The sequence below is a fragment of the Stegastes partitus genome, unplaced genomic scaffold (genome assembly GCF_000690725.1).
Source record: "Stegastes partitus isolate 25-593 unplaced genomic scaffold, Stegastes_partitus-1.0.2 Scaffold1681, whole genome shotgun sequence".
Lineage (NCBI taxonomy): Eukaryota > Metazoa > Chordata > Actinopteri > Pomacentridae > Stegastes > Stegastes partitus.
This window is the reverse complement of record NW_007579412.1, coordinates 154,535-168,120: the sequence shown is the minus strand read 5'-3', so window position 1 is coordinate 168,120 and position 13,586 is coordinate 154,535. Positions and strand designations below refer to the sequence as shown.

Below are 13,586 nucleotides of genomic sequence, written 5' to 3'. Positions count from 1 at the left end.
CACCACCGTCCTAATAACTGGGATTTCGTACAACTTCCTCTCAGAAAAGGACAACAGCCGGTTACATGTTCAATGCACTTAAAATCAGGAGTCCTATGTTTCATTCCTTTTTAACCTGTATTCTTCCAAGGATCTTTGAAAAAAAGCTAAACATGTTTGAAAGACAAATAACGTGTATAATTTGTTAGGAAAATTAAAAGTAAAACGATGCAATTACTGTCCAATAATGTAGAGAAAAGCAGGGCACATACTTCTTGAAGGCAGCAGAAATCACCGTCTTATCTCCGACTTTGGCTTCCTCCTTTGAGAAGAACCCAAAGCCGCTGAACGAGGCCGTTTGTCCAGACTTTGTGGGACTCTTCGCTGGAGGAGGTGACACGCTGCCGACGGTTTTCCACAGCGGACCGCCGCTCGGAGGCCCTTTGCTCTCAGCACTAGAGGGCACGTCTTCCTTCTTTACCTCGGGGCTGATTCGTTTGGGGCTTGCGTCGTAGTCGATCCATTTGCCTCCGGACGCCTTCTCGATGGCGCTGCCGTCGGCCCCCTGTCCGGGTTTCTCTGCTGGACTCTCTGTGACCTTTTCTTTGCTGTCCTTGGAGCCAGGCTTGCCCTTGCTGCTGCGATGCCGGGGGGACGGGGATCTGGACCGGGAGGAGTAGCTGGAGCGTCTGGAGCGCCGGGATCGTCCTGAAGACGAGCGGTCGGAGTAGCGGGACCGGCTCCTGCTGCCCGAACGCTTCCTGGGCGTACGGGAGCGAGAGCGACCCCTCCTGGGGCTGTGGGAGTGGTGGTCCTGGTCACGGTGACGGTCGTGCCAGCCTCCTCCCCCTCCTCCTCCTCCTCCTCCACCACCGCCGCCGCCGCCGCCACCCTGCCAGTTAGCTTTGTAGCCGTAGCCGCCTCCCCCTCTGTTCTGGTAGTGGCCTCGTGGGTGGTAGCCCCGGTTCCGGCCTCGGTAGTGGTACGGCCTCCGGTAGCCTCGGTTGTAGCCTCTGAAGCCGCCTCTGTTGTTCTGATAGTCCCGAGAAGGATAGTTTCTGTAGGTTGGAGTATGTGAGCGAGACCGGGACCGAGACCTGGAGCTGAATAAGACAGAAGAGGGAAAAGACAGAAAGAAGAATTAGAGGGTTTTATGTGACTGCTCGTAAGTTTACAGCAAGTTTCAGTTTCAGCACAAGACGGAGCGACAGACTTACAAACACTCAAAGTCAGTGACCTCGAACAAGAGACTGAGCGAACATCAGAAACTAACTGAACAACGGTCACAGCTCGATACGCATCTCAGTTTTGACGTCAGTTTGGTCGGTTTTTGTTGCAGCAAAAACAGGAAACACAAAACATTAAACTTGCTTTGACTTCTCCAGGATGTGACGAGGACACCGGCCAACAAACATGTTTTCATGTCGAGTTCACTGAAGGACGCTTCCTTTTCAAACCCACCTTCACCGCCTTCACATCGATTTTCATGCCATTTTTTGCGTTAAAATGTTCTAAATCCAAACTACACAACTCAGTGATGAACCTACTGACAGAACAACTTCAATAGTCGACAAAATCTTTTCTGAATTTGAGCAAATTTGAGAAATTCAGCCAATCCAGCTGTTTAAAATGGTAACAGGATTGATGACTGGAAGAATTTCACAAACTGACTTCACAACAACTTCATCGTTTCCTGACACGTTACGGCCAAAACAACGAATGAGTAAATTCAGAAACTCTAATGAACATAACTGGCTGCACTCAGAACTCGGTTTTTAAAAGACTGCAGCGATAATTCAGCTGTCTGACCAGCAGGTGGCGCCTCCAGCACACTGTGACTGTTGGTGACCTTAGAGACTTTAAAACCAGACAAAACATTGCACACCGTTTTAAAATCACGGCCCTTAGTGGTCCACAAACCATATTTTGACACGCATTGGCAATAGACAGACACCTCCTACTGAAGTGGAGCTCTCTTGTGCCTGGAACAAATCACCGCTGAGACCGGTGGCTCATCCTGTCCGATATAATCTGTGTGTTGTACAGCGTGAAGAAAAATGACAGATAAAAGTGATAAACATTGTCCTATCAGCACAGCCCTAACCTAACTGTAGGAAAGCTTGGACACTGAAAACAAACAACTCTGAAGTGAGAATGGTACAACTTCAACCTTCATATTCCAGAGAAAAATTCAAATAACCAAGACAGGATCCTCATGGACACGGAGCTGAAATGCTTACCCATTGGATCTTTTCATTAGAACGGAGCGGCCCTGGGCTGTGCTTCATTACATGTGAGAGGTTGGTTCCCTCCAGCCGGATGTCTTACTGTATGTGTCGGTAAAAGGTGGATCCAGGACACAATCTGCTCTAATCCACAGAGGGAGGAGGCAGCGAGAAGGAAGGAGGAGATACAGCAAAGCCACAAGTTGCTGCTCCCGACTTCTATTTCGCTCTTTCTTTGACAAATCATTGACATGCAGCGGAGCACAGCTCTTCAGGGGAAAAAAATGCTGTTCAACCTCCCAGAGTGTGTGAAAGTGGTTAACCTTTGAGCTTCAAACACAAACTACACCGACAACACAAAGCTGAGAGGGCAAAAAGCAGCCAACCGAGGAGATTAGACAACATTCACATGCAAGAGTTCTGATTTGAATTCTTTAAAAAAAAATCTAGTACAGTAATTTTTACACACACGTACATTTACTTTTAAAATCGTAGTTTTCTTCCCTCCCTAATGTCAGCTCAGTGGAACCTGAACGTGTTTTGTGATGTGTAAACTGCTGAATGAATAAATCAGGCCACTGGACATTTGTACGACAGCAGGACTGGGCGATAAAACAGCAACGTACATCAATTAAGACTTCATCAGTGGACATAAGAGAACTGCTCGTTTCACTTTGATGCAATCTCAGATGAAAGTTGCATCAACAAACTCCAAACACGTCCCCTCCCCGCCTCGTAAACAGCTTATCATGTCCCTGATAACAGTGACACACAAAGAGCCAAATAATTTAACAGGCTGTTGTTTGGTTGTACCATCGGTGTGTAACACAACCCTGAGCCGTCTCCGTCTGCCAGCACGTCTCAGAGACTGGACCTGTTCGCTGGAGGAAACCTGCAGAAACAGTCTGACCTCCGAACATCTCTCTTTTTTTAAAAATTATTTCTGTATAGTCATTGCTTTTTGCATGTTTTTGCTTTTCTATGCTGTGTTAACATCTGAAGTGTTGGGTTATCTGTGAGCCTTTTAATAAGTTATTACTTTTGTTTTGTTTTTTTTAATTCAGCCTTCTTTCTCCTGGCCATTATTTAAAGTAGGTCTTGATGATATTATCAATAATCAATTATCAATATCAACTGAAATAAAACATTGCATCCTGATATAATTTTCAGCTTTAGCCCTAAGTTGTGTAGATTTAGAAACAGGCTAAAGTAGTAAAATGGCCTTTGTTTGTCATTAATAACTATCGAAGACATTGTCAAATACAGAACATTTATATCATGGATGGACTTTTCAGTTATATTGCGAAGCCCAAAACGAGCTGATGCAGGTCTGTACGTCCTCCCACACGCAGAAAGACATGCAAATTAACAGGGAACCTGGAATCAGGCAGTTCAAGCCAAGAAAAAGAAGGAAATGAGGAACTAACTGAGTTAACACCTGAATTTAACTATATCAAAATCAGCTGCGTTGGCCGAGTGTATAAACACATAGAGGACTAATAGTTTCTCAAAGTAACTGGATAAAAAACAGACACGTTCGTCTACAGAAGGGCAACAGCTTAGAAAAGTTAAGTTAGTGATGAACTAGTCGGTACAGCAACCAAACAACAAAGGTTTAGTGCAAAATAGAGTCATTAGCGACTAACACAGAGCTGTTGACAGCGTATTTACATGAGGGAGGTCTAATGGAACCGAGCGCTGCGTTGCTTGGATGAAATATAAACAAGCATGTGGAACGGAGTAAACACGGAGGGTCGGGGTTCCAACAGTTGTTCCTGTCATCGATCAAGATATCAGTTCTTAAAAAAACAAAACCTGCAGCAGTTACACACAAGTTGGTTTGTGAGCCGTACTTCCAGATGAAACCCATAAAACGATGTGTACAGAAACTGCTCAGCTCTTCACGGGACGGTTTACTGTTGCAGAGATGTCGTGTCATTATGAAGCAAACAGCGAGTGAAACACGATGCGGCTGTTCCTCGCTGCTTTGTGCAGAAGAACAAACACCAGAGCCACGGGGATGTTTGTGCACAAACACACTCAGCTAACAGGGAAAAAAAACCTCGACCTGTGAATCACAAAACCTACGGCAACAAGCACGTAAACTAAAACCGAAAGCTGAAGGGATTGTAGACCAGACTGCACGATTAACAAACTGCTGTTTATTCTTTGCAAGTAAATCTGACTGGTTGACTCGTTTATAATTTGAATTATGAGTCGCGTCACAATTGTTACATTTTAGTTAAAGAATAATTATCACTCGAATAATTTCAATTAACAAATTGTCATTTTAGTTAGTTTTAAAACAGTGCAGTTAATGACTTTAAACGGCACCGTTTCAGCATCGAATCCAATAAATCAGCTCCTTCACGTTACTGAGATCAGCTTCCTCGTTTGGCTGCAAACCAAAATGTGCCCACAGCAGTTTCATGCTGTTTGTCTTTGCAGCTAAATCCATTACAGTAATGTCAATAGATGCTCACTAAAACGCACTCATGAAATATGAGAAGCTATGCACCTGGAAAAAAAAAAAAACGGTTTGTGTTGTGAACAGAAGACTGGGTTCAAACTGTGGTGACCAACGTGTCTGTCAGTTTCATACAGGTGAATGAAAACGATAATTTAACATTGTTGCAGCTTAAATCAGGTGATCAGCTGATTATGTATTGATGGTACCAACATCTAACAAGTGCAGAAAAGTAAAACATATTTATTTAACATTTAGCTGTGTACCAACCGACTGAAGGCCTCGATAGCTTGTGGATGATACAGGTCATGAATGTTCTGGATTCATTCATTCATTCTGGACCTACCTGTAGCGTCGCTTTCTGGATCTTGAACGTGAGTGGCTTCTGGAGTGAGATCTGGAGTAGGACCTGGATCTGGATCTGGACCTGGATCTGGAGCGGGACCGAGCTGGAGAATCTGGAGCCTTTGACATCTTTTCAATCAGTCAGGCCAGTACAAATGAGTCTTTGCTAAAAAAAAGAAGAGAAGGAAAGGAGCCGTCAGTGGTAATGCTTTGCTTGTGCACAGAATTTACTCTCTAAACGTTCATTATGGGAAAGAAACGGGTTCAAACAAACACCACATTAACTGCAGGGCTGCACCATGACGCTAGTTTGACAAAGTCAGGCTTTCTTTGTGTGAGCTGGTTCAAGAAAGCCTAAAGCCCCCCCCATCAGAGATAACGGTGTCAGACGTTGGTTGTCATCTTTCTTTGTGAAGCAGGTTTTGAAGAATATAAACATGTATTACAGTTAAACGCTGGTAGAAAACTGTTCATGCAGCTGCTTATTTCTAACTTACACGACTTTTGTAACTTGAAACCCAATTCATTTAAACCTAAGACTCAACATTTACACCTGACACTGTCCCGTGATGGAGGAGACGTGGAAATCACTTTAGTTTTTGGACAAATTAAAGTGAAATGAACGTTACTGATTGAACACTTTCTGTGATAAACACCAACAGACTGATTCATTTTCTCACCTGTGTTCTATTCGCTGCAGTACAAAACAGACTGAGCAGCAAATCAGGACCAAACATAAAAACACAACATGCTTTTTCTGCATCACCAACTGAATATATGTCGGTTCCCATGGCAACGTGATGTACACAGTTTTCCTGCTGTAACTACAACGTACAGCTGAACAGGTTTGCAGATGAAACCTCAGCTGAGAGTTTTTTACAGCTCAGAGATAATCATCAGGAGAAGATGCTTCTTACGGCCGATTTAAATCTCCAACTCTGAACAGACCCGCCTCCAGATCTGTGCAGCATTAGTTACCATGGTGATGGAGGAGGTTAAAAGAGAGCCGTCATCACAGCATTTAGAATTCCAGCTTTAGGCTCAGCATACCTGCTAACACGCTAATCTCACACTCCGTACGCTCCTCTGGTAGCAAAGGTCAGACTGTTGCGCAAACATCAAACAAAGCCGGACATTAATCAGACCTGTGCAGCTTCTCCCTGCCGACAGGCTGAAGGCGGGACGCTGTATGTGGCACCTCGCTGCCCGTCAGCAGGACCACCGGCCCCACATGACCTTGAACCGTCAGAGCAAAATAAATCAGAGCAGGGAAAACGAACGCAGGCCAACAGGCTTCAGACTGCAGCAGACAGCTGGACAGAGTGTAAACATGTGTTCTGAGCCGGCAGCAACATGAGACAGGAGGAGCCGAGCTGCTGTTTGCATGTTCAGGCTGAAAGCTGGATCGACATCAGACAAACCTGAACAGTGCTGCTATCCAGAGACATGACCTTACTACCAGATACCAGGATCTGACTCAGAGGTCTCCATCTCTACTACGAATGTTATCAAAGGAGTCTGAGTCAGAATCAGCTCCGTGGGCTTCGTGTAGTTTCTAGAGGCAGCTGTGAGAAGACGGCCGAGGAAGTGATGCTGTATCATTCCTACATATAGGCGTTTAGTGGGACGCCCGCAAGGTTTAAGGATGAGACAATAACCATGAACATCCCCGTTTAAGTTTGATCAGGAACTTTGGTTACAACACTTTGACCTTTTTAATACCAAAATGAATGTAAGTTAATGCTTATTTCTGCAATGCTACAATGGAAAACCAATACAGATTAAATAAATATGACAGAAGTTCATTAATCCTGAGAGACATTCTTGTGAAAAATTGCAATAACATGAGAAAAAATCCTGTCTGGTAGAAGAGCAATGCGATGCAACGATGAAACGTGACGACAAATAAAAACAATAAGCTCAAACAAAACGAGAACAGACATGTAGGAAGTAGTTCTCGTGAAGTAGCAGTGAAGTAATATCGCACATGACAATGAAGTATTGTTCACAACATGAACAGTGACAAGAACAGTGTAGAGTCCAATGGTTATTTGTTATCATATCACATCAGCTGTACATGATACAACAGTTCATAAAAATCATCATGAACTGGATCCATATGAGCAGATGGACGTGTTAATCAACTAAAAATGACTCAGTAATTTAATATTAATAATTAGTTTTCAACAACAATATTCATCAGCAACTATTTTCATAACTGATTTAGGGTCTCAGTTGTTTTTTTGGAGCAAATACCCCAAATATTTTTAGCTAAAAAAAAAAACAAACAAAAAAAACGAGTATGTATTGCTACCATCGATTATTACAGCAAATGTCAGATGTTGAGGTCTGGGTTGATAAAGGCCAAAATGAAAAAACAGCAGGTGACTGAAATCATATTAGACTTAAAAAATAAATGTAAGACCTTTAAAATACTTTGTAAGGCCTTTTTTCTTGGAGGAAACTGAAATCAACTTTGAGACTGTCGTCTCTTTACTCTTTCTATGTAATAAATAAATACAATTTTAAAATATAAACAGTTTCTTCTCGATTAAAAGACTGAAGATGCTGTTATAAAGGTAGAAAATGATCAGTAGTAGGAATAATAATGCAGCCGTATTCCATGCATGTTTGAATTTGAACACACGGCAGGAAAATGCTGAGCAACTTTCTACTGACGTGTGAAGCAAACAAATGACACCTTGGTTAGATAAAACTGACTCCAAGTTAACTCATGAATCTGCGCTAAAAGTAATTAGACAATTTTCAGAGGAGGTGAAACATCAAAACAGCCCTTGGAGTGAGCAGTCGGTATCTCATCCCAACACTGCAGGACAGGAACATTTGATTGTCTTGATCTACACGCCAGTTACTGCCAAAGAAAAAAAACTCACCTAAATTTAGCAGGTTTTGTCTGTTCTGCTGCCTACATGTGGAGATGCTTCAGTTATTTCTGCGTGAAAGTGGAGAAGCACCAGTCTGTAACACAGCAGCAGCCCTGGAGCGAGTGGTGCTGCTTTAGTGCAGCGAGGCGAAGACAATGTTTTTACTACAACAGGGAGCAACCAGGATGTTGAGAAGGCAGCGTCCCTGGTGATAATGACGTCAGTCGGCCGACTCTACTGCTCAGTCAATGTCTGAAGCGTTTGCATTTGATTTAAGGGTCCCAACCAAGACCCCACTGAAATGCATAACAGGGGTTTTTCCTCCAATGTTGAGGGGAGTCTGTTTTCTTTCATGTTTGAAGGGACAACAGTTGCTAAACAATGGCTGAATACAGGCCTGTACAAATCTGAAGCAGGCAACTTGAGTGCTTCTGACCACCAATCAGGCAGACAAAAGACCCTCAAACTTCCTGCAGTCATTATAAACGGAGGGACCGAGTCTTTGCATGCCTCTGTTTGCTAGAGAGAAGCTTATCATTCTAACTGTAAATCAACATTAGCAGCTACGTCGCAAAACCTCTCAACAAGCAGGTTTTACTGGGTGAGTTGAACCTCCAGCGCTGTGCAGACGGAGGACAGCAGCCTACAAACACATCATGTAAAGAGCTTAACAATTGGAGTTAGTATTCACAGCATCGTCATCCTCCCTGACTCTGTCCTGCTCTGGAAAAGGCCTTGCAGACTTTATGTATGCCCTGAATGATAATTACAGCGAGGTGCATCAGCGAGTTGACTTCCCACCACATTATCTGCCGCATGCTACCGAAGCCTCGGCGTCCCTTTGACATTGAGATAAAAGAGGAAGTGAAAACGAGCATGAATAATTCCATTTTCCGTTTCATTACTAAATGCTGCATTTGTCAGTACAGGAGATCTTGGACAGTTTGTACGACCTGCACACAAACTTTCATGTGTCTGTCGCCTCGTTACAGGCTGATGGATTTGAGAATATCTAATTCTGAGATGCTGCAGTTTAACAAAATTTTTTTAGGTCATGCTTGAGTAGATACCTTGGAGCACCACAACATGAGATACCATCAAAAATGTGACTGACACAAGGAGGATGCGTTTGTGAAACCACTCACACAACAGGACGCGCTGCATAACGTGTATCAGAAATTACAGCTAATTGCGCCGTCTCAAATTGCAGTGTCTATTTGAAACGCATTCAGTGTTCTAACTCGACTCATTGTATGCCATATAATGTGTTTTCTGACACAGTTAACAGAGCAGAACTGGTTCAGGTTTACTTTGTGAAGTGGCAGGGCTGGTTATGGGGCTTTAACTGTATGCATTATACAGGCAATATTACACAGCATGTGTCCGACAGACGGTGAAACCTCAGAACCACAAAACAAATCTAACTTGAGCGTTTTGATGCCCCCTGAATAATCTCATCCATGTTGATAGAGTCATAAGATGCACCTACATGTTAGAGCTGCAGCGATTAATCGATTAGTTGTCAACCATCAAATTAATCGCGAACAATTTTAATAACTGGTTTGAGTGGCTTTTGTTAAGAGACAAAGCCTCAAGTCAGATCGAAGCTTCTCAAATACAAATATGTTGTAGTTTCTTTCCTCCTCTTGGACAGTAAACTGAATATCTTGGACAAACGCTGGACATTTTTCACCATGTTCTGTCATTTTATAGCGCAAAGCATGAATCAATTAACTGAGAACATTGACTAATCATCAATGAAAACAATCATTAGTTGCAGCCCTTGAATGGTGTTAATGATAATACTGTGAAGGCTATTATGATTCACATTTCTAAATAAAGCTGCAATTAACCGATTACTTGTCAGCTTTTAAGTAAAACAGTTTTTTTTTTCTGTTTAAAGACTGCAGCTTATTTAATATAAATACTTTCTTGTAAACTGATTATCTTTGGGTTGGAGACAAAACAAGACGTTCAATGACGTTGTTTTAGACATTTTCACCATTTTCTTACATTTTATAGGTCAAACTAATCTATTATTGAGATCATGTTTAGCAGTGTAATCCACAATGAAAATATGTATGACTCGCAGCCCTGCAATGCAACTGTTTCATGCATGCTGAACTTTCTTCAAATTCTAATATAGCTCACAAATCCACGGACATGCATTCACCTTTAGCACACAGCATGCACACGGGCTCTTTTACCCTCCTGCTATTTTCGGTTGTTAATTTGCTAGATCGGTCAATCAACACTTAAGGCTGTGATTGTGCAAAAACACAGAGAGATTACCTGTCATCGAGCCTCGCATACACACACATATAAACACCTGTAAAACAGTGTCACATATAGTAAGAGTTGGAGGCTAGTTTTTCGGTCCGTGCAGCAAATACTGAGCCCAATAACACCGACTACAGCTATCGATACTAACCGCTCATCTTTCACCGTTAGCGGCTAACTTTAACCACCGATCAGCGCAGCGACAAAGTGAAGCCCGATTACCTTGTTTTCCCCGTTTTCAGCGGAGCGGACGAGGTTCGCTTCTGAGAGCAAATGTTTGCACGAGTGGAGGAAGCTGTGAGGCCAGAAGCTGCCCGCTCGTTTGCTGCCTCCTTCCTGGTTCTGCGGCTCCGACACACCAGCGGCTATTAGCCACCTAGCCCGTTAGCCACCTAGCCTGTTAGCAGCAGCTCCGGGACCAAGTTGGCGAACAAACCAGACGCTCGGTGCCGTTGCAGGAAGACGGGTTGCCGGTCTGTGGTGTCATTCCCAGTTAAATTTACACTTGAGAATGGCTCCACGTGATTCTAAATTGCGCTAAATGTGCGCTTTTGTAATGTATCGAGATTTGACGGCAGCTAACAACCGTGCTCACGCTAACTGACGCTAACGTGAAGCGCTAATCACGCGAGACTTCGAGTGACGAACCCTTGATGCCCAGCTGAGACGAAACCTGCAAGAAGCTCCAGTTTGTGTCCCAGTTTGGGCAACATTCCTGCACTTTGAACACATGTGTAGGGGTCATAGGTATCAGGGGTTAAAACTTCCAATAGGATAGGTGATCGAATGACCACAAAGAGATGCTAAATGTTTCTAACAGACAATATTCTACAAAAAAAAATACCTACAAAATAATCCCAAAGAGATGCGAAATTACCACAAAGAGTAACTACAGAAACTCAAAAGGAATAGAAAGAGATGCAAAGCAACCACAAAGCGACACAAACCAGTAAAAAAAAATGACACAAATAGATACAAAGCAAAGAAATGTAAAATGACCACAAAGAGACACAAAACACCATAAATAGAAAAACTACCAGAAAAGGCACTGCAAGTGTTTGAAATGTATGAAAACATACACAAACAACATTCAAAACAACTAGAAGACTGCATAAAGAGATAAACCTTTTAGAAAGAGACACAAATGGAGACAAACTCACTCCAAAGAGTATGTGGTTGGTGTGAAACACACACAAAAAAAAACTGCCAACATGCAGAAAACATCTGCAGAGAAACTCAAAACATTTATAAAACTCTCTATAACGACTACAAATGACACAAAATAGTTGCAAAGAGACACAAAATGACCAGAAACAGACACAAAAGACAACAAAAAAAGAGACAAAATGACGAGTAAGAGACAAAAAAAACAAACAACTACAGATAAATTCAACGACTGCAAAATCCTGCAAACTGGCCAAAGAGAAATTAAACCCAATGAGGTGCAAACCACTGACAGATAAATGGAAAATGAACATTTTGAAAACCAAAACAACACATTTGAGTTTAAATTACGTACAATATTAAGTTGGTGCAATTACAAGCATAAATGTCAACACAGCGCATCAACATATCTTTTGCAACTTCGAAGTTTGATCTAAAACAGTGAAAAAAATAAAATAAATGTAAAAAAATTCTCTCTCTCTCTCTATATATATACACATATATTTGCAAACATGCATTTAACTAAGCGGTGGGAATAGTTCGTTTGAATTACTTTTCAGAGCCTATAACAATCTTTGTGTTTGTATTTCTTCATGGATTCTGTTTCCTTGCAGACAAATGCTGACCAGTTTCTCTTATTAAACTGCATCAAACACTTAAATAAAACCAATCAACTTCAGGCTTTTACACTGAAACATGTTCAGGCTAAAGCACAGCTGTACCTCGGTGTCAGTTTGTGAAGCTCTGCTCTGTTGATCAGTCTGATCCACGTAAAGCCTCCGTCAGAGTCTCTGAGTTGTGCTGGTTCCAACACAAACACACTCACAGCGTTCGGCCTCGACTCACCGCTGAGCTTCTGTTACAGTGAATGAAATAAAAACTGATTTTAAAGTTAGTTTTTAAGGTGTTAAATGAACTGGAGCCACATTATTAAGCTGAACTCTCCCGTCTGTACAGACTTTGACCGACCAGATGCTTGTGGATGTTCTGAGATCCAGAAACAGAAATAGAGTCGACGGAGGCTTCACAGCATCTGATCCTGATCTCTGGAACACTTTATCTTTTCATTACGGCCGGCTGAGACTTTAGAAACGTTCAAATCACTGCTGCAGATCCACGTCTTCTTTCTGGCCTTCGATGAAAGTGGAGCTCAACAGCCTGACGTCAGCTTTTAACAGGATTAGTTCACAAACATATCGACATGACTTCAGTCGACATTTTAAACAGGTTCGTTATTATTTTAACCATTTACCCACAACTTCAAGCTTTCTGTTTGGTCTGGTTATCAGTCTGACTACACTTCATATTTTGCTATTTATTTGTTGTTTTCCAAGAATATTTCAACAGTTTTTCCACAATTTTTAAAGTTTCTATTTTATCTGTTTATCAGCCTGTCCTACATATTTTACCATTCATATGTATTAATCAGTCTTCACTCTGTATTTCAACATTTACTTGTTATTTTTAGATAATTTTTTCAACAGTCTATTCATCATCTTCACAATTTATTTAAGCTGTTTACCCACAATTATATAGCTTTTATTTATCAGTCTTTCCTACATGTTTTACCATTTATTTATCACTTTTCAGCCTCGTCTTTACTAATTATTTCAGCTGTTGAGCCAATATTATCTGTTTTTATTTCAGCTGTTTATCAATGAGTCTTTAGTGCATTTTTACCCCTCATTTATCATCTTTGAATGATTTTTTCACCTGTTTATCAGCCGTTTATAGTGATTATTTTAGCTGTTCATTATTTTTTTATTGCAGCTGTTTTTCAGTCAGACTTTAGATTCATTCATTACTATAGCTACCCTTTTTTTCAGGTCATGCATTCTTTTTTTGTTAATTATTTCAGCTGTTTATCCAGAACTAATATTACTATTTAAACTACTTTTAACACTTTCACTCACATTATTTTTCTTTCGTGTTCATACTTTGTTAATCTCAACGTTGCAATAAGTTCAGTAAAAATCAGCGTTTATGATCCTGGTTTGATGTTTATTTTATTTCTAAAGAGAATTATCCTTCTGTTGGTGGTTCGTCAGTGATCTAACTTTGACTGATTCGAGGAGCGGCGACGCCTCAAACTATCTTCAGCCTCCATCAGACTCCCGGTTTGAATGTTCACGGCTCAGATCGGCTCGCCGGGATCAAACTGCTCCTCGCTGACCTTCGACTGAGACGTTTAAACTCTTCGTTCGCTGTCATCTTCCTTTAAACCCCAGGCGTCAGAGTTAA

The 13,586-nt window shown here is 41.7% G+C and overlaps 1 protein-coding gene across 1 annotated transcript; it reads right to left on the bottom strand.

Annotated features, from left to right (window-relative positions):
• Positions 1 to 49: 49 nt before the first annotated feature.
• On the bottom strand, positions 50 to 10,805 carry LOC103372015 (thyroid hormone receptor-associated protein 3-like). Its single transcript, XM_008301522.1, has 3 exons — positions 10,404 to 10,805; positions 5,018 to 5,182; positions 50 to 1,082 (listed from the first exon to the last, which is right to left on the bottom strand). Exons 2-3 carry the CDS (start codon positions 5,143 to 5,145, stop codon positions 194 to 196), a joined length of 1,017 nt encoding a protein of 338 aa, XP_008299744.1. The 5' UTR covers positions 5,146 to 5,182; positions 10,404 to 10,805; the 3' UTR covers positions 50 to 193.
• Positions 10,806 to 13,586: the final 2,781 nt, after the last annotated feature.

Excerpts from the sequence above, each read along its gene's own strand:
- LOC103372015 (XM_008301522.1), bottom strand. The coding sequence starts at position 5,145 with ATGTCAAAGGCTCCAGATTCTCCAGCTCGGTCCCGCTCCAGATCCAGG. Across the intron at positions 1,083-5,017 it reads TCCAGAAAGCGACGCTACAG|CTCCAGGTCTCGGTCCCGGT; the intron begins GTAGGTCCAGAA and ends TGTCTTATTCAG.